Source organism: Taudactylus pleione, unplaced genomic scaffold (assembly GCF_031769625.1).
Source record: "Taudactylus pleione unplaced genomic scaffold, aTauple2 ptg000678l, whole genome shotgun sequence".
Taxonomy (NCBI): domain Eukaryota; kingdom Metazoa; phylum Chordata; class Amphibia; order Anura; family Myobatrachidae; genus Taudactylus; species Taudactylus pleione.
This window is the reverse complement of record NW_028285080.1, coordinates 3,341,368-3,361,611: the sequence shown is the minus strand read 5'-3', so window position 1 is coordinate 3,361,611 and position 20,244 is coordinate 3,341,368. Positions and strand designations below refer to the sequence as shown.

Below are 20,244 nucleotides of genomic sequence, written 5' to 3'. Positions count from 1 at the left end.
GGACTGCAGTTATAGAGGTGTATTTGGCAATCTTTCTGTATCAGTTTAATAGGAGCCATCCATCACTAGGGGCATATTGTCAACCCAGAAAAATACACTCTCTGGGGATTATTGCATGGGGAAACCCATAGATTCCAGCACTTATTGTATGGGTTACCATGCATTACCCTTTGTTTTATCGTGCAGGAAAATGCACAATAATTTTAAAGCTCAGAGCTCTAAACCTGGAGCTTCCCTGCGCAGTAAACACTGCAGCTAAGTGAATATACCCTATGTGTTGGTGCATAATTTCTAGCATCAAATTTTCGCCTTTTAGTAACCACCTTACATCACTACCTCTATCCCTGCCACTTCCTGCCATACCACAATTTACTCCATAACACAAATGGACAGGTAACTGCTCTTCATTGCACCAGCTCACACAATTCCTGAAATTTCCTACAGTAAGCTGCTGTGACCATTCTCATTAACTGATTTGTGCAGAACTGGGGCGAAGGAGATGAGCAGGAGATTAAAACTAGCATTAAGAAGATAATCTGACACTTGAAAACATACTGTATATTATACATTGAAACGTCAAACTCATTTTCTGAATTGTCTAGACAGCTTAAAACTGTTAGCTACAACAGGACAAGCTGTCTAGGAAAGGAAAGATGCCACTTATCAGTCAGTATGGAGCAGGCAATGACATCATGCATCGTTCAAAATGTAACGTTCAAAGTTTTCTTCAGTGCTATACAACATTTAATACATAATATACTGTAGAACACTTATGGAGATTTTGAACTTTATAGTTACAGATAATATTAAACTAAAATAAAATTATATGTACTACTTTTGTTAGGTTTTTTTTCCTTTGTAATATTGCTGCATTGTTTTTGGCATTTGATTTTTTTTTCCTTTTCCACTGAGTGATGCTTGGAAAACAAATGTACTATTTGGCATTTCCAAATAGCTATTAACTAACCATGCATTTTCAAAAACATTCTCTTTTAGCTGTCATTGTAAAGTAACCCAGTAACTGTAATGAAAAATGTCTACAATAATTGTAACCTAGTAGTAGTGCTATTTGTCAATAAGTACAATAGCATTGTGTGTTGTTGTTGTTGTTGTTGTTGTTGTTGTTGTTGTTGTTGTTGTTGTTGTTGTAATTGTTGTTTTTTAAACTAACATGAGTCTGTGAGATTAAAAAAAAATATTAATTTAATAGGATATTAAATGAATCATTAATAGGATATATATGTTTAAGTAGGTAGCTATTGTTCCAGTGGCATTGTGAGGTAATACTTTAAAAACTGTAACTTTCTCAATTACATGAACCCCAAAAGGCCCTTTGGGGTTCATGTAATTGAGAAAGTTACAGTTTTTAAAGTATTACCTCACAATGCCACTTTATACAGATAGGGAGCTTCAACTTGTTGCGCAGCCTCAGTAGGTGCCTCCAGCAGAGTGGTGCACTCACTGTGGCTTCACCTGAGTGCACCAAGATAGCTGTCATCTGCGGGCATTAGCGGCACTGGGGCCCGGCAATAGTAGCGGGCGGTAGCAGCGGCGGGGACCCGGCGACATTTTGTGAGTTAGCCAGACGAGGACCCTGCGGCGATGCAGCTATCAGTGGCAGTGCGAGCATCAGAATTGGCAGTGTGGACTTTAGCGGCAAGACTAAGCAGCTGTGGGGGGAACCAGTGGCGGTGCAGGCATTGGCGGCGGGCCTGGATCCGAGAAACCCATACCGCCGATTCTGATGCTTGCACTGCCAATGATGGCCGCACTGCTGCAGGGTCCTCGTCTGGCTAACTCACACAACTTCGCCTGGTCCCAGCGAGGATCCAGTCCCTGCCAGCCATTCCACCGAATTCAGCAGTGGAGCCCATTTCAAAAAAGGCACCTTAGTGCCATTTATGAAATTCGAAGATTGCTGCCATGAGCCAATCACAGCTCTCAACATCATCACAGAGTTCGGCAGCTATGACCATTTCAAAGATGGATCCTCAGCACCATTTTTTAAATTAAAAGATGGCCAATCACAATTCGTGACATCATCGCCCCACCCCCTTGGCTGGCTTATATAAGCCAGCACGAGGAGGCGGCATGGCAGTTAGATGGCCGTGAGGGAACAGTGAAGAGCTCATGAAGAAAGAAGACATCGGAAGTCCTAATGGCTGGCGGCCATGTAAAAGAGCTTAAAGGCTGCAACCCTTCAGGTGAAGATGCAGGAAGCCTTGGATGGTTGGTGCACACCAGGTGAAGACTCCAAAGCCTTGGCGTGGCAGCGGCCATGCAAAAGAGCTTAAAAGCCGCTGTCCCCCAGGCCAAGACACCAATGCCCTGGTGGGTTGGTGCCCACCAGGCAAAGACGCCAAAGCCCTGGGGTGGCGGCAGCCATGCAAAATAGCTTAAAGACTGCCGCCCCCAGGTGAATATGTAAAATAAAATATTACAATATTAAAGTGTATTGTGTTGATTTTAATATTTTCTTTACATTTGGACTACAGGTGCCAGTGGGCCCTAATTCCCTGCATGCTGGTACTGTTGGTTCTCCAAGTACCAGCATGTAATGGAGGTTTGCTGGGACCTGTGGTTCTCCTGCAAAGAAAAATATATAACACCACACTTACACAATCAATCCTGCATCCACCACCATGGAATTCCGGGGGTAGCCCCGGGCTATCAACCTGGGTTGTCCAGGAGCAGAGGACCCCTTTATTGGGGGGTCCCCAGCTCCCCGGGGATCCCCAGCCTTTACTGACTAGTGGTCAGGGGTAATGCTATGGCTGGGGGACCCGGTGAAAGAGCTCCCCTGGCTGTGGCATTGCCCCACCACTAGAAATGGTCCGGTGCTGGTTTTGGTAAATACAGGGGAACCCTACTAAATTTTTTTCCCTGTATTTCCAAAACCAGGACCAGCTCAGAGCCCAGTTCAGGTTACGCTAAATACAGGGAACCCCCTATGTCTTTTGTCCCCAGTATTTTGACAACCAGGACTGGGTCTAAAATGCCCGGTGCTGGTTGTGCTAAATACAGGGGATCTTTTTGTCCCCTGTATTTTCACAACCAGGACAGGCAGTGAAAAGCCTGGGGCTGGTTGTGCTTTAGGGGGAGGGGGGTCACTTCACACAGTCAACCCAGCACTCACCACTCCAAGGGTGCTGGGGATAGCCTCGGGCTCTCAGCCTAGGCCTGGGGTGCCCTGGAGAGGGGGACCTCTTTTTGTTGGGGCTCCCCAGGAATCCCAGGCCTGGGCTGGCTAGCAGTCAAGGGTTAATGCTTTGGCTGGGGGGCCCGGTGAAAGGGCTCCCCTGGCTGTGGCATTACCCCCCGCTAGAAAGGGTCGGGTGCTGGTTTTAATAAATACAAGGGAAGCCACCTAAAGTAAATTTTCTCCCCTGCAGTTCCAAAACCAGGACCAGCTCAGAGCCCAGTGCTGGTTGCGCTAAATATAGGAGAGCCCCTATGTCCTTTGTCCCCTGTATTTTGAAAACCAGGATTGTATCTAAAAAAAGCCCGGTGCTAGTTGTTCTAAATACAGGGGACCCCTATGCTTTTTGTCCCCTGTATTTCACAACCAGGACCGGCAGTGAAAAACTTGGAGCTGGTTGAGCTTTAGGGGGAGAGGGGGTTACTTCACACAATCATTTTGGCACCCATCGCTCCAGGGGTGCCAGGGATAGCCCCTGGCTATCAGCCCAGGCCTGGAGTGTCCTGGAAAAGGGGACCCCTTTTTGGGGGGTCCCCAGCTCCCCAGTGATCCCTGGCCTGGGCTGACTAGTGGTCAGGGTTAATGCTTTGGCTGGGAGACCTGGTGAAAGGGTTCCCCTGGCTGGGGCATTATCACCCCACTAGAGAGAGCTTGGTGCTGGTTATGAAAAATATAGGGGACCCCTAATCTTTTGTCCCCTGTATTTCCAATACCAGGAACGGATCGGCTGAGCCCAGTGCTGGTTGTGCTAAATACATGGAACCCTTGAGTCTTTTTTCCCCTGTATTTTAACAACCAGGACTGGCTCTGAAAAGCCCATTGCTGGTTGTGCTAAATACGGGGGACCCCTATGCTTTTTGTCCCCTGTATTTTCACAACCAGGACCGGCAGTGACAAGCAAGGGGCTGGTTGTGCTTTGGGTGGGGGCCATATAATTTTTTTATTTTACACATATTCCATTTTTAACATAGATGGATCTCACTGATATGTCCATACATCGGTGTCTTATTGATTTTATTTTCTCAGATTCATGCCCAGCGCTGGTGAGCCCTCTATCATCCGCTGATGACCCTGTGCACTGCCCTGCTACTGCAACTGCTCCACACATCCCGCTGCCCTGCCCACCTGCAGCACGCCCAAGCAGCCTTCTCTCACTCTGCACCTCCAAAACACCTCATGTGTGCCAGCCTCTCCTCCTCCACCTGCACTAGTGTACCATTTTGTTGCCCTTCTCCTTTGCAGGTAGCCCAGTTTGCTCCTCCAAGCCCTGATAGTTAGTACATTTTAAAAAGCAATGAAATTTCACAGACAAAAAAACCTTATGCTTTCATATGTCCCATTAAGGCTTCTTAGACATGATCCGAATTTTCACAAAACCTACTGATTTTCTGCCACCCAAACTCAAAAAAGCAATGAAATTCCGATCATTAAGGCTGAAGCCTTAATGGACGTGTTCCTTGCGCAATACAGATATGGTATGCCATCACACCCTGTGGTTAACTGCAGATTTAGCACTCTCACAGAGTGAGATTGCTGTCACTCACAAAATGGTGGAGCTGCTAATTCACAGAATTGTGTGCTCATTGGAATACACACATGCAGTCTATGTAACTGAGGTCTGAGCAGACGATAGAGCTGCACAGATGGGATAAGAGTGGGGTGTATGGGGGGAGGAGACAGAGTGGTGTGGATTGGAGAGACAGAAATGAGTGGAGTGGGGGGGAGATTAAGCAGCACAGATGGAGAGGAGCCAAAGTGATGCAGATGGGTGGAAAACAGTGGTGCAGATGTGGGGGGACAAAGTGATGCAGATGGTTGGAAAACAGTGGTGCGGATGCAGGGGAGACAGAGAGGCATGGTTTGGGAGAACAGAGCAACGTTGATGGGGGGTACAGAGTGGCATGGATGCGGGAAGACAGAGCAGCGCAGATGGGTAAAAACAGATTGGTAGGATGAGGGAATACAGACTAGCAGAATGGGAGAACACATCACTAGGCACTGGGAAAGACAGATTGGTGGGCATGGGAGGAAGACAGAGTGGTGTTGGTGGGGGGAAGACAGGGTGGTACAGTTGGGGGGGACAGAGTGGTGCAGATGAGGGGAAGACAGAGTGGCATGGCTGTGGGGAAGGTAGTGGTGCAGGTGGAAGGAAACATAGTGACATGGATGCAGGAAGACATGGCGGCGCTGATGTGGAAAGACGGATTGGAGTGGATGAGAGAATAAAGAACTAGTACAGTTAGGAGACCACAAAGCTGTAGTGATTGGGGAAGATAGAGCAGCATGGGGGTGCAGATAGTGTACATGCATGGACAGTGTATGATGGTTTTAGAACTTAGGGAGCTGAATGTGTATTCTGAATGGATGTACGGAATGAGAAGGATGTTGGAACCCAGTGGGATTGTTGTGGTGAATGAATGGGAAGATTGTGGGCACTGAGTGGGATGTGTGTGCCACATAACTGCTCAGACCTCAGTTGCATAGACTGCATGTGTGTATTTTAATGAGCACACAATTCTGTGAGTGACAGCAATTGAAAGTGCTAAATCTGCAGTTAACCACAGGGTGTGATGGCATACCATATCTGTATTGCACAAGGAACACGTCCATTAAGGCTTCAGCCTTAATGATCAGAATTTCATTGCTTTTTTGAGTTTGATCGGCAGAAATTCAGTAGGTTTTGTGAAATTTCAGTTCGTGTCTTACAAGCCTTAATGGGACATGTGAAACCGTAAGGTTTTTTGTCTATGGAATATATATATATATATATATATATACTGTATATATAAATATATATATATATATATATATATACTGTAATGTAGCAAGGTCCAGCACTCCTCGTTACCATACAGCTTCGCTGGGTGCCTCCACAAATCAAAAATATAGAAATTGGCAGGTGTGGCACTCCAGACATTAATATCAAAATGCAGCAGCGTTAATGTGTCAACATTTCAATGTGTTTATTCACATTTTCTTTCATGTCCTGAAGAAAATGTGAATAAACACATTGAAACGTTGACACATTAACGCTGCCGCATTTGGATAATATTGTCTGGAGTGCCACACCTGTGATCTATTTGTGAGTTACTATTAAATAAATACCCGCTGAAAGATTTACTGGTGAGGGCTTATGTTCTGAATTATTATATCTTTGGACTACCTGTCCCTCATGGAGCACCACCCTGTTGGAACTTTTAGCTTGGAGTGTGGACATTGCGAATATATATATATATATAGAATGATACTAATACTGTTGCTACTACTACACTATTTTTACATGTTTTGTTTTATGTGTAATTATCACTGTTTTAATTTCAAACAAACTACAATTATATTGCAAGACTTCTACAAAATTAATTATAATTGTATAAGGATATCTCATTTGTTTTTCATCTGTTCCTGACTAGGGTCAGACTTTCCGTTAGTATTCTCCTGCACATTTGTAGGTCTCCAGTTTTAAGTGGGTAGGGACTAACCAGTCTATATTCAGTCAGGTTACTAGGATGCTGGCAGAAGCACGTGGTTCCTTTTTTAATGGCTCATGCTGAGTGAGTACTACTACATTTGTGGGAATGCATGAGCAGTGAAAGGTGCTCTTGTGGCCTTTTATGCCAAGAGATGTGGATCAAGGGTTTACAGGAAGTTCAGCAAAAGTTTAAAGAAAAAGAAGCTACACTATGCTGCTCTGAACAGCTCAGTCCCACCAGGCATCTTCCGCTATATGGCATAGTGAAGCCAGGTGTATGAGAACATATCAGTATTAAGAAATTACTGTATGCTTAGACACCATGGGACAGATGTATCAAGAGGAGATAACACTTTTATTCAGATTTTTGCTAAAAGTGGCATTCCATCGGTTGTCTTGCCTGTCTAGTCCTTCTCTGTAAATCCTGCAGTATCACTGTCCAGGTCACTCCTGCTCCGCAGCTTGTATTCATTGTTTAGCCGCTCCTTGCCTAGCAACCTAGCTGCACCATAGTCCCAAGATGTATCTGAGATCATCACCATCTGTCGCTGGTTGTGTATCTTGTCCTTTACATCTGTACTAGTAATCATCTGCCTGCAGCCTCACTCCAGCTAGTTCCAGTAGAAGGACTGCCACTCCTCAGTTCTGCCTTGTCTGTAGTCAGCAGCCCTGCAGATTCTCGTCAGTTGTGTAAGCCTCTACTGCTGGAGGCTTAATTCCAGGTGGCCACCTAAGCACCAGTGTGAGTATAAATTTTTGTTGGTGGAAGATCCTCTTGTTGGCTCTAGAGGTCTTAAGCTGGCCACACACTAGACCAACTTACATCCAACCATCCAACTAGTTGATTGGTTGGAATGAAAATCTGGTAAGGAATGGGAGTAATTGATGATCAGCAATTTGCTCCTAAATGCCAGAAAACAGATGAAAATGGTCGTTCAGACAAGTTTGTTAAATGTTTGATCTAAACAATTTGTTCAAACAACAGTTTGTGTTCATTTTCCGGCGTTTGGGAGCAAATTGCTGTTGTCATTTGCTGTCATACCTTACCAGATTTTCATTCCAACCAATCAACTAGTTGGCTGGTTGGATGTAAGTTGGTCGGTTGTGGCCAGCTTTACACAACCGTGTGAGAACCATAACAAGCAGTGCTTCTGGCTATTCATTGCTTGGCAAGTAGCCAAAACAGTTTGCTGCTATTTGAATTTTGGATTGTGCTGCAGCCTCACCTCTGGAGCCGGCACATTTTTGTGGGGCTGGGGATAGGCTGGGGTTTTTATTCACGTACTTACTTATGTATGTCATACACAGTTAAATGACAGGTATAGTCATCATGTCGATGTTGATAACTGGATTAAGTTCATACCAAATTTGCAGGTCACATTTTACATGCAATTTCTAACCACATAATTTTGTTAATCCTTAATTAAAGCCAAAAGTGTTTAAGGAGAAACACATTTTGTGTGATTATGTCAGTAACGGCAGGGCTCTATGTGAAAGAGTCAATGCAATTGAAATTGATGCAAATCAGCTACCGAGTGAGAAATTATTAGTGGAAGGAATAGAGCCATTCGTCAGCACAGAATTGTTATGTTTAAATTCAAAATAATGGAAGAGATATATAATGAAAAATGCACCTTTACTAAAGCAAAGCCCATAGTGTATCCAGCAGTCTTATAAGCTGCATCAATGTTCCAGCAAATTAATTATATTAGGAGCCAGCTCTGTAGGCACTCTTTAGTATTGACTAGTAAAATATATGTACCAGGCTGGCATTGCGATAATGCTAACTTTGCCTTAATATTATACTGTAGTATTGCAGATGGTGTTGTCATATTTTGGCACCTTGTCTATTACAATGAGAGCATTTAGAGAGTTATTTTGTTTACTCTCTGGGACAATATGGGAACAGACCATAAAACATTTGGAGCTATAGAGATGAAGAGGGCTTGTTCTACCTCTACAGAAATATACTGTATGCTTGTTCATTTCCCCTAACAAGTTATCTGTAGGTGAATATTTTTTACCAGTACCAGCCTGTGTTATGCAATAGGAATATAGTGGGAAAAGATTTACTGAAATGGCTGACATGTAAATGTAATTTCCCAGCTGTCTTTTCACAAGAAAGAACATGGTTTATTTGCATATGGTTTGGCATAAGCCAATGTTGATATAAAGTACTCCATTGTCTACATGCCTCAAGAATGAATACAGGTTTTAGCAGATAATTGCAGTGGGGTCCCTAAAGCTCCCTGGCAGTTATGCAACATGTGAACAGTTTTGGTGGATCTCTGACATCTGCATTTTAACTGACCATGATACATATACACCCACTCTCATTGTTTCTTATTTGTGCTGCTCAAACCTGTCTCACCTGATATCTAGGTAGTCTCTCTAAAGTCTACCTTAGCTGACATAGGAGGAGATGTACTAAACCTTGGAGACTGAAAAAGTGGAGAGTGATAAAGTACCAACCAATCAGTTCCTAAATGTAATTTTTCGAACACAGCCTGTAAACTAACAGTTAGGAGCTAATTGGTTGGTACTTTATCACTCTCCACTTTATCACTCTCCAAGGCTTAGTACATCTCCCCTATAGGATTTAAGATTTGCAATGGAACTCCAAGGAAACTTAGGATAAATGTTAGTTTCTAAGACTACCACCAGAGCAGGTGCCATGAAAAATATGAGGCCCTGGTATTAAGGGGTGTGTGGTTATAATGTGTTATAACCATCTTGAAGAACCATGGGGCGTTGCTACATGTCCAGACCAGCATACTTTGTACCTCAATACTTTTTTGGCTCCTCTCACTTCTGCCCATTGTGCTAGTGCTCATAATAGCACACAGCACAGAATTATTATTATATTTTAAGGTTAGAGCACTTTGCAGAATATACACTTAGCAGAATATACAGAATTTAGAGCAATAAACTGAACCGGCGCACTGTATGTAAACATAATAGGGTAGATAAATATAAAAGAATTAAGAAAACAGGTCATTTGTTTGTTGACCTAATTTATTACTATGCATATTGTTTTAATTTCAGGGATGGCCATTAATAATCTTAAAATCAAGATAACCAGATTCTTTCTAAGCTACAGAAATATTCATGATGTCACTTTTGATAATAGTAAACATAAAACTGCTGTCATGGGACAAATAAATTGTGCAGGACTGCACTAAACAGCTTATTCCATTATTTTAATGTGCAGTTCTCATGAATAAGCTTTGAATGCTTCTGGATTTACTGATATTCCGAAAAGATCTTTCTGATTTTTTAGTATTTTTTTCCTATAATTTTGAACATCAGTATGGGACAACTAGTTAGTCACATATATTAAAACATTTATCTCACACTTAATTTAAGCTCTAAGTGTCACATTTACTAAAGGTCGATTTTAATCAATTAAAAATCAATCTAAATCGATCAACAATGATGTTGTGTTTTAGGGGCTAAATCAAACATTTACTAACAGACAATTTTGTTTATCTTGATTTTAAGTGTTAATAAGTGTGTGATTTAGCCCCTGAAACACATCAATGTTGATCAATTTAGATACATTTTTAATCAGCTGAAATCGATTAAAATCAATCGTTAGTAAATTTACCCCCTACTCTGTGTCTGTGCCTTAGATTTTAAACTCCCTTTAGCTGGGCCCTGTCTATTGGTACATATTAGTAACATAAAGGGGATATGTCACTATTGTACCTTCTTAAACACTGTCAATGAAAAATAAATATGAACATTAATAATTGTTTATGTTTTTGTTGTTATTTACAGTAAGTTGGACTAAGTTTCTAAGTAATGTTTCTTATTAACTATCCAAATATATTAATGTGAAAGGCAAATCTTAAGGGAAATTCCTTCCCAGAACATTTATGTAAGGTAAAAAGTTCACTTGAATGCATTATTGGGTATGGTATGCAATGACTTTGCATGATTGAGTGCTCTCTAACTTTAACATATTTCTTTCTGAAGCATGATTTTTGCTTATTAAGCTATGGTAAATTACTCCAGATTTATTAGCCAATATCTGTTGTGTCCATCCATTTAACAGCTACAATAAAATATAGTAATTAAGATAATATAAAAATAATCAAGCCATACTCACTTTGAGGCCAGGAGGTCCTTTTTCCCCAGGAGGACAAACACAGGGAACAGGTGTTGAGCCAACATCACTTGGACCATTTAAACACTGGGAAGTGAGCAAGGAAAATATATTTTTCCAAATGAATATTTCAGCTCTTTTAGGTTTCATATTTTAACCTTAATGGATCTAAAACTTTTATGATATTCTCCTAAAATATTTTTTTTGCTAGTGGTGAAATAGAATTTGGCATTCTAGTGAACAGAGAATTGTATAGATTAAAAATATGAATTTTCTCTGTTGTAACTTTACTCGTATATGAAATGCTTCCAAAATACATATTGTACTTATGTGAATTAATAAAATATTATCTGTAAAGCACTGCGTAATATGATAGCATTATATATAAAAAAAACCTGTTAATAACAGTTAATAATATATTCAAAATTGTACTAACAAATACTAGGAATGGTTGTATAAAAGGTAAAGAAAACAAAAATGATCAGGACTTGGCCCTCTGATGGGGCTTAAATTAAAATGTATATGGTTAGAAGCACCAGCAGTCAAAACAAAGGATTGTGCAAAGAATCCCCAAGAAAAACTAGTATTTACAAAGAGACTGCACATGTAGTAACCAAAAAAAAAGGAGAATCTCAATTATTCAGGTTCTATATAAAGAAAAGCTTTTAATTTCTAAAATACAACACACTAAAAATGTGCAAGATATATAAACAAGAACACCTAAGGTAGCAAATAAATAGATATAATGAAAAATAAAAGATACACAATATAGAATACTGAATTGTGTTAATTGATGTATATAATTAAGCATAACATGATTCATTGCTTCATAGAAAGAAATAATAATAACTGATGCAATTGATTGCAATGTGTTTTACAGATGAGTCAAGACATTATTATCAGATTTTTTGGATTTTCCATTTTCTTCAAAACGTTGTAAAAATATTACCTTGTTTGAAACAGAAAATAAGGTACATACCTCTCCATTCTGAAACAAATACAAATAAAAATATTATTAATATTTAATATTTCACTGAATGGGTTGGTAATGAAACAAGTTGAAAAATGTTCCACTTGTAATAAGAACATTATAGTTCTGAGGAGAAATTAGCCTGGTTAGGTCAACTGTTGCTTTGACTTTATATGTGAAGCTTTCATAAAAACATAGAATTCTGATAAATCTACATTAACTTTCAAGTTCACTTTAAAGTAGTAATTTAAAATGGACAAATTCACAAATCAAGTTAGATTCATAAAAAAAATTCAAAAATCAGTAACAACCTCTGAAGATTCAGATAAATCACACAGCCTTTACATAAAGATATCAACACAAATCAAGAAAGACGTACTTGTCTATATTCAAGATAGGTTTATATATTTTACACACAACATACATTAAATAAAAAGTGAATGCAGTAAAGGTAAAACAAGAAGAAATTGATCCTCTGCAATTAATTATTGTAAAAACGGAATGTTGTATCATATATTGCATTAATCTTGTCAACTCAAACTCAAGTCTTCCCCATTTTTCCAGAGGGGCATATTGAGTGAGGAGGAGTCACATTTGCAGTCTCAGGGGGTCATTCAGACCCACTCGCGAGCGCAGGATGCTCGCAAGTGGGTCGATGTTGCCCCACTGCGCATGCATACGACGGAGGGAGCTCCGTCGTGCGCATGCGCGAGACCCGGCTAGCGACGGGCTCTCCGTCGCTCCAGGTCTCGCACCAAAGGGGGCGTGCTGTCGATGTTGATTGACAGCACGCCCCCTTTGGTGGGCATGCCGGGGGCGTGGCTGCCAGATGGAGGCGTTCCCATGGGAACGCCTACCGTCTGAAGCCGGCCCCACTGACATCACTAGTGATGTCAGTGGGAGTGATTTTGGCTCTGATAGAGCCAAAATCACTCCTGGGCTTGTGGCAGCGAGACCCTACCGCAGGGTCTCCGTCGCAAGCCCGATGGTCGCGATGGTCTTGACAATCGCGACCATCATCATGGATGCTCGCATAAGCTGTGGGTGGTCACCCACAGCTATGCGAGCGTCCGGGAGGACGCTCCATTTTCATGGGGGAGGGCCCTGATTCAGAGCGAGCGCTCTGGTCGGAGCGTTCGGCTCTGAATCAGGCCCTCTGTCCACAAGGGAGTAGACTCTGGCGCTGTGCCAGAATACACTGCTCATGCACAGATCTCCAGAGAAATGGTGCAATTACCATTTTCCCAGCAATTTTTGTACAGCAGGTCACTGGGAAAATGGCCACTGTGCCATATTCCCAGTGATTTGTGCAGCATTGCTGCTGTAGGACTACAGAGGGATAAGTATTATAGAACAGGGGTTCAGGGTAAGCAATGTGATCTCCCTGGACCCAGGGGCCCATGTGCCCCGCATACCCTACACCCATTATAGATACTCCACTGCACACAATCAACTCACAGCATGAATCCAGGAAGGTAGACAAAGTGTCTATGATGACTGCTAAAACCTAGTAATTCTTTAGAACAAAAGAATATTGGGATCCTCCGATGAAGTGGACAAAAATGTACAAACACCTCAGTCATACTAGTACTCCTGGAGTTCTATGCCTAAGTATGGGCAGTATATGCGGTTACTGACACAAAGATATCTGTAGGAGGCAATGCTTACAATGTGATATGAATTGATGCATCATCCCATGTCTCCGCACTGTCTCAGACTCACAAGGAGGACTTAACAAAATAATACTGGGACTGGAAAGCCATTAACTTAACTTGTAATAACTATTTATGGAAAAACTGTGATATCCCACATTTTGTGAGGTCTAACTTTCACTGGGCACAATGTGGCCACAGTTATGTAGGCTGCAGGGAGCCATGGCTGTCAAAAACTACTCTTCCCGGATTGCAAGTAAATGATAGTTGGAGGGAGGACAAGAGTGTCAGTTAGAGGGAGGACAGGAGAGTCAGGTAGATGATAGACACAAACAAGGGTCATTCAGTTTGGAGTGGAGGGGAAGCCACTGAGAGGTACTGAGATGACCCCATAAGAGGTGGGCTGAGGTTAGATGTTTGAGTTTGTGAAGAAGAAGGTTCTACACAGCTTGCAGAAGTAGAGAAAATCTGTGAATAGAAGCTGCAGAGAAACACAGAGGGGAAGATGTATCAATCCTTGAGAGATAAAGCACCAACCAATCAGCATCCATGTTACAGGCAGAATGGTTGGTACTTTATCTCTATGCAATTTATCTATTATCTGAAAGACCTGATACATTCCCTGCAGAGTGGCTACAGCCACAAGAGACAATAGAAGTAGTCTGCCTGAGATTTGTAGTACCATAGAGTTAAAATGTTTCAGTATAAAGCTGCGTGGCATTCTTTATAAAGGGGCATAACCTCATGGCATAGCCCCATTTCCAGAATGATCCTGGAGCTGCGAGGCTGCCCCATGCTCCTCTCTGCACTTTGTATATGCAGTGAGCATCTATTCACCCTCTGCTCTGCTACTGAATGCAAACCAGCGATGTGAGAGTGCTCCCCCCAACTTTCCCCCCCTCATGGGATACTGCAGCCCATGGGTGGGACAGTCCCTGAAAAAAGAGATTGTCCCGCCCAAAGCAGGACAGTTGGGGGGTATGAAGCTGTACTAATCTTTTGGAGGGGAAGCTATATCCTGCGATACTTCCTCAGTTTTTGGTGAGAGAACAATTTAATTTGTAAACACCAGCACCAGCTTTCTTGTGACAGGCATAACAGATCTGCTTTATTTATTTAAACAGGGTTTCAGGATGTAGTGGCAGGGGTCAGAACAGAAGAGAGGGTGCAGGGCCAGACAGAATGAAGGCCAGGATGAGGCAGAGCAGGGGCTTTAGAAATAAATCTACAATTATTTTTGAATGTATTTTGTCTCTCATTGTCTGTGGTTGGTTGGGGAGCCCTTGTCTCTCTAAGAACAGACTATGAAACAGACTATGGAAGAGAGGACTATCTGCAGGGGTAAGTATGAGAGTAGGGTGGGGGTGGGAGAGGGGATCAGGTGGGAACCATGGAAAGGGTCAGGACGGCGTTCCGTCAGGGGGGAGCGGAGCAGCATCAAAATGGGGGTGGGGAACAGTAAAGATCAGGAGGGGCCGTACAAAGCTGGTAGAAGGGCAGAGTGGGGGGTGGAGACTGAGGTGACCCAGCGTATGCCAGGTCCATAATACTACAGTAGTTTGTCTATAATGTCATGATAATAATTTCCAATATAAAACCATATAGAAAAGCATAGATGTGCATTTGTAATGGTCATGTACATAAATGATTTGCTTCATATTGTTTATAATTATATTAAATGAAATATGGGTAATTTGTAAATGATAAAACATGGAACTGTGCATCGCAAAAGTCATCGGCATCTTTACTTTTATATCTGCACTTCTACATATTTACAGATGGTGGTTTCTTGCTTTAGAAGAGATAGTGACTTTTGAGGGTAATACAGACATTTGCTGATGATAGTCTGAGCACCTGAACATGACATTAGCAGGTATTTGTTATAGAATATGGACTAGGTTTATTATTGCAGAGGGTTGTAATTGCAGTAACCTGACCTAAGCAGCCACTACTCTTATATTGAGATGGCTTTTGCTTCAACTTTTTTATAATGTTAGTTAAAATGTTAAAACTGATACTTGAAATAGCGACAACTGCACCATCTCTTTACAATTATGAGTTAAATAGATCATACTGTACATGTCACAAACTAAAACTCTAGGTAAATAAGTAGATAGTAAAAAACATTTAACAATGCTTTTTTTGAATACTCCAGGCATGCGCAGCTTATTCACTGACAACATTCACCTAAATAGTGTACCATGTGTCTGCCGAAATGGACCATGGAGATATAGAATGGGGCATGAGACCTTTTATACAATGTGAGGTAGAATAGGTATAACCCATCCAATATGTGGTGTACAGTATACATATTCTTCTTTATTCATAAATACAGCTCAATTAATTGTCAAATTATATGCCCTGTGTTATATGGGTGCCAAATTACACAAAATCACATAATGACTGCACGAGTTTTAATGATATATGTAAGTTGGTAAATCTAATAAGTGGCCAATTAATATATTCTATTTTATCTAAAAATGTAAAATGCAAACATAAATTATAGGGCTCATGTATGCTTACACTATAGAGCAGTACTGATCTTGCACCCAGCAAAATTTTAGCTACATCCTGCCACATGCTGAGCAATATTTTGGTGAATATTTACTGTATGTTTGATAGAATGGATGTACCAAATCAACACAATACATTAAGATTTGGGGTAGTATTTAATCATTTTACCAACTACAAAACTGAATCCATCTGCAACTTGCATTTTAAAAGTAAGCAGTAGATACCCAAACAATAAAAAAGTTTTATCTACAACTGTAAAGCCGGCTACACATAGGCCCTCATTCAGAGGCGGTCGGAGGATGCAAGCGGTCGCTCAGAAACTGGGCGGCCGCTTGCATCCTGACCGGCCGCCTCTGTTTCGGTCGTTAGGCTGTGGGTTAACATCCACAGCTCTAATGACCGCTAGGGTGATGGTCGCGATTGTCATTGACCATCGCGACCATCGGGGCTTACGACGAGACCCTAGGGTAGGTTTTCACTTGTCATAAGCCCCGGAGAGCTTCTGGCTCTGTCAGAGCAGGAAGCTCTCCACTGACATCACTAGTGATGTCAGTGGGGCCTCCCCCAAACGGCAGGCGTTCCCATGGGAACGCTTCCGTTTGGGCTGCCACCCCCCCCAGCCCGCCTTCCAAACGGGGCGAGCTGTCAATCAACAGCTCGCCCCCTTTGGAAAGAGACCCGCTACGACCGGCACTGTCGGTCGTAGCGGGTCTCACGCATTCGCACGAAGGAGCCGGCTCCCTCGTGCACATGCGCACTAGACAAACATCGAGGCGGCCGTGTGGTCGTAGACCGTAAGGCCGCCTCTGAATAAAGCCCATAGTATGATGTGTAGCCAGCGATGCAACGAACAAAGCGATGGCCGACATATTGGGCAGACCCCACACATGGAGTAATCCGGTGCCCGACCGTCTGATATGCCGGCACCCCCTCCTCCCCGCATAGCGCTGCATGACATCGTACATCGCTTCTCCAGAGCTCTTGTGCAGCACGAAAGATCTGGAGGATTGATGGACGACCTCACTAGAGCACGCACCGGACGGTATCAGACCCACACACGGAACGATAAAGCAGCAATATCGTTCCAATCAGTCGGATCGTCCGCTATGTCGCTCCGTGTGTGAGGGCCTTACGACTGAAAGCTATAATTCTTGGTCCCGTGAACAAAGATTACAGCCAAACAACTATTTGGTTACCAAAATCTTACAGTTTCAGCGCAATAAAATTTTAGTTATAAATACAAACTGAACATCACTGAGCCCAGAATGATTTATATATTGAACACAAACACACATACAGACATGCACAATACTTACCATTCCAGGAATCTCGCAGGCGGTCTCACGTTTGTTTTGTTCAGGATCACAATATATTCTCAGCTTTTGTAGAGTAAACTGTAAAACAAAAGAGAAAAATATAATATTAAAAAAAAAAAAATCTGTTTAGTTAAAGAGCAGCCTAACTGGCTAAAGTTAAAAAAAAAGTTAGACCCATTGGTATCTGTGATTGATCTCTGATGTTACTTGTATGGGTGTGGTATGATAAGTCGACACTCATAATGTCAACATTCAGAATGATGATACCAGGATGTCGACATGTTCTAAGTGTCGACAGTTGTAATGTCGACATGGACTTTAGGTCAACGCTTAAAAATGTCGACATGTTTATAATGTCAACATCAGAATGTTGACAGTTTTTACATACAGTTACATTACAGTTGACATACAATTTTAGCCTAACTCTAAACCTAACTTAACCCTAAACCTAACCCTAAAAATAAGCAAAAAACTATGTCAGCATTCTGGTGTCGATATGTAAAATGTCGACATCATGAACATGTGAACATTTTAACCATGTCCATGTTTTTGAATGTCAACATAATGGTTGGCGACCTAATCTTCATGTCCACATTCTGACTCTAGACTTTAATGAACCTGTCAACATTCTGACCAGATCCCACCTGTACATTGGACATCTAAGTTAGAGTATGACAATTTGAATTGGCAGGTTTAGGACATGCAATAAATATTAAACTTGTCAGAAATACATACAGTACTGTTGTGCTTTTAAACCTGATACAAAAATCAGGGATAGTTTTATGTAAATACTCTTGCTCTGAGCCAGATGTTCTTTTGACCAGGACTTGACATATTTTCTGTGAGTTTACATATACAAGAAAGCAAAACATTTTTAAATACTGTATCTTGCTGATCATTTCAAAAGTTCTAAATATTTTATTACATTGTTTTTAGTTGGTTTTCTAATTTTCCTTTTGGCATCTGCAAATCAGTGTCAAAGACATTGATATATAAATAGAGAGTAAACAGAATCATTAGCTTTCTAACAGTGTAAAATTAATTTGAGGCTGTGCTTGAAGAGAGGATAGAAGATAACATAAGTTGTTTCAACAAGAATTGTTTTAGGTAAATCATTATTTGCTTTTGTTTATTTTGCAATTCTGTCTTTTAACAAACCAGTTTCATGTAAATGTGTTTTTTCTCTCCGGTACTTGTCCTTGGCCATGTATTAATGTGCAGCTTTGTATGTGGATTTAAAACAGCCTTCAACTCATAGTAAACCACATGCAGATTACAGTAAACATCATGGGGATTACAGTAAACCATCGGTTTGAGCTCCAAACCTCATACATAGACGGTCAGAATCTGATGTTGGATTTACATGCGAGTCCATTGGTCATAAAAATTCTTCTCTCATCAACTCTGTCACACTCAGGGGGGAATACAATTAGCTCCAATATATTATAAGGGGAAAAAGAGGAAGGTAGCCTCGGGATTTATCGCCCGAGGCTATTCAATTAGGCTCCCTTTTTCTCCTGATGCCTGTGTTAAAAAGTTCACGGATTCGGGCGTTAAGTGGCTTTTATCCCCTGTGTTAAAAACTTCATGGATTCAGGCATTAAGTGGCTGTTATCCCCCAATAACAGCACACTTATCGGGGGGGGGGGTTTTCAGGTCTTGTGAGATCCAAAATGAAATCCCCATTAAATGGGGCTAATTGAATAGCCCCCGACGATCAATTAGCCCATGGTATGCAATCAACTTTTCCTAATTATTTGAGTGTGTATGATACTTGCTGCTTTCTCTTTGACAGGAGTAAACGGATTGGTTATCACTTCTAAGAGCAGTACACTGTAGTAAAAGCCTGATAATGATGATGATGATGGTGCACAGATAAATTATTGAAGCCCCTTTGCAATACATTGTCTTACTGTAAATGTAGCTTCATACATGTCCAGACATATTTTTGCCCATATGTTAGTGTCACAATTGTTGCTATTAACTCTAAATCATGCACTTTTTTATTTTAGTGGTGTATGTTGTCTAGAAAATTCCCAAATCAACAAAAACATGGGCTTTTTATACTGTAGGTAGTGGATAAAAAGTGGAAACTTCAATATAAAATACACTATTAGGGCATTGGGCCAACACTTCTATAAAGTAAAGCCTGTACCTAGCAATATGTCAATGTCCAGAATTGTGCAAGTAAGATCCAGTACTATTATTTCCACAAAAGGCACTCAGCTGATACCTGCTTAATGATGTTGTGAGATCTGGCAATTGAGAAGGAATTACATATAATAACATAATTTCCATGCATCAATCTATAGGACAACCACCAATGCTCTGTGGATGTCACTGCCATTCCTGAAGATGCCAAAGAAGATCCATCTGACTATGGGCCTGATTCAGAGATGTACGCACTGGATGCAGTGGCTAGGCTACAATATGCGAAAGCTGCAGTAGGCATCTTAAGTAATAAAAAATCCACTTCTAGCTTCTCAGATCAACTGCGTGAACACTGGTCATCTGAATAACTCTCAGGATACTCAGAATAGCCATGTATTTCATGCTTCTGAGGCCAGTGAAGCTGTGAACAAGGATGTGGTAGTAATGTTATTTAAAGCATTAAACATGATGATAAAGAGTCACCCCAACTCTCATACCTGCCTCCCAATAATCTTTCGCTGTTCCTTTTCACTGTCTATGCCCCTGTTCAAGCCCTTTCTACTCTTTAAGGCATCTCCCCTCAAGTACCTGGTCCACATGCTTGCGCAATACTTTTCTCTGAGTTTACGGGCTGAAAGTTTGCAGGTTTGTTGTCTTCTCTGCCTCGTGTCCCACCGGGAAATGCAGTGAGAGGCATCACACCAGGTTTTGACACCAAGTGTGGCACCTCCTGATCCCTTGCACTCATGTCCGTGAGGTGACACCAGCCACCCAGAGCACAAGCACCACATAATTCTACAGCATTATACATAGGAGAGAAAGTGGTTAAGTCATAATGATAAGTGACATCGATTGCATGTGAGGA

The 20,244-nt window shown here is 41.6% G+C and overlaps 1 protein-coding gene across 1 annotated transcript in view; it reads right to left on the bottom strand.

Annotated features, from left to right (window-relative positions):
• The window catches only part of COL21A1 (collagen type XXI alpha 1 chain), a 344,603-nt gene that overhangs the window by 161,500 nt on the left and 162,859 nt on the right, over positions 1-20,244 (bottom strand). Inside the window, exons 7-8 of the mRNA XM_088455921.1 lie at positions 17,229-17,306; positions 10,780-10,863 (exon numbers count right to left, since the gene is read on the bottom strand). Of these exons, the coding sequence (XP_088312047.1) occupies positions 10,780-10,863; positions 17,229-17,306 (162 nt within the window). The remainder of the gene's footprint in view (positions 1-10,779; positions 10,864-17,228; positions 17,307-20,244) is intronic.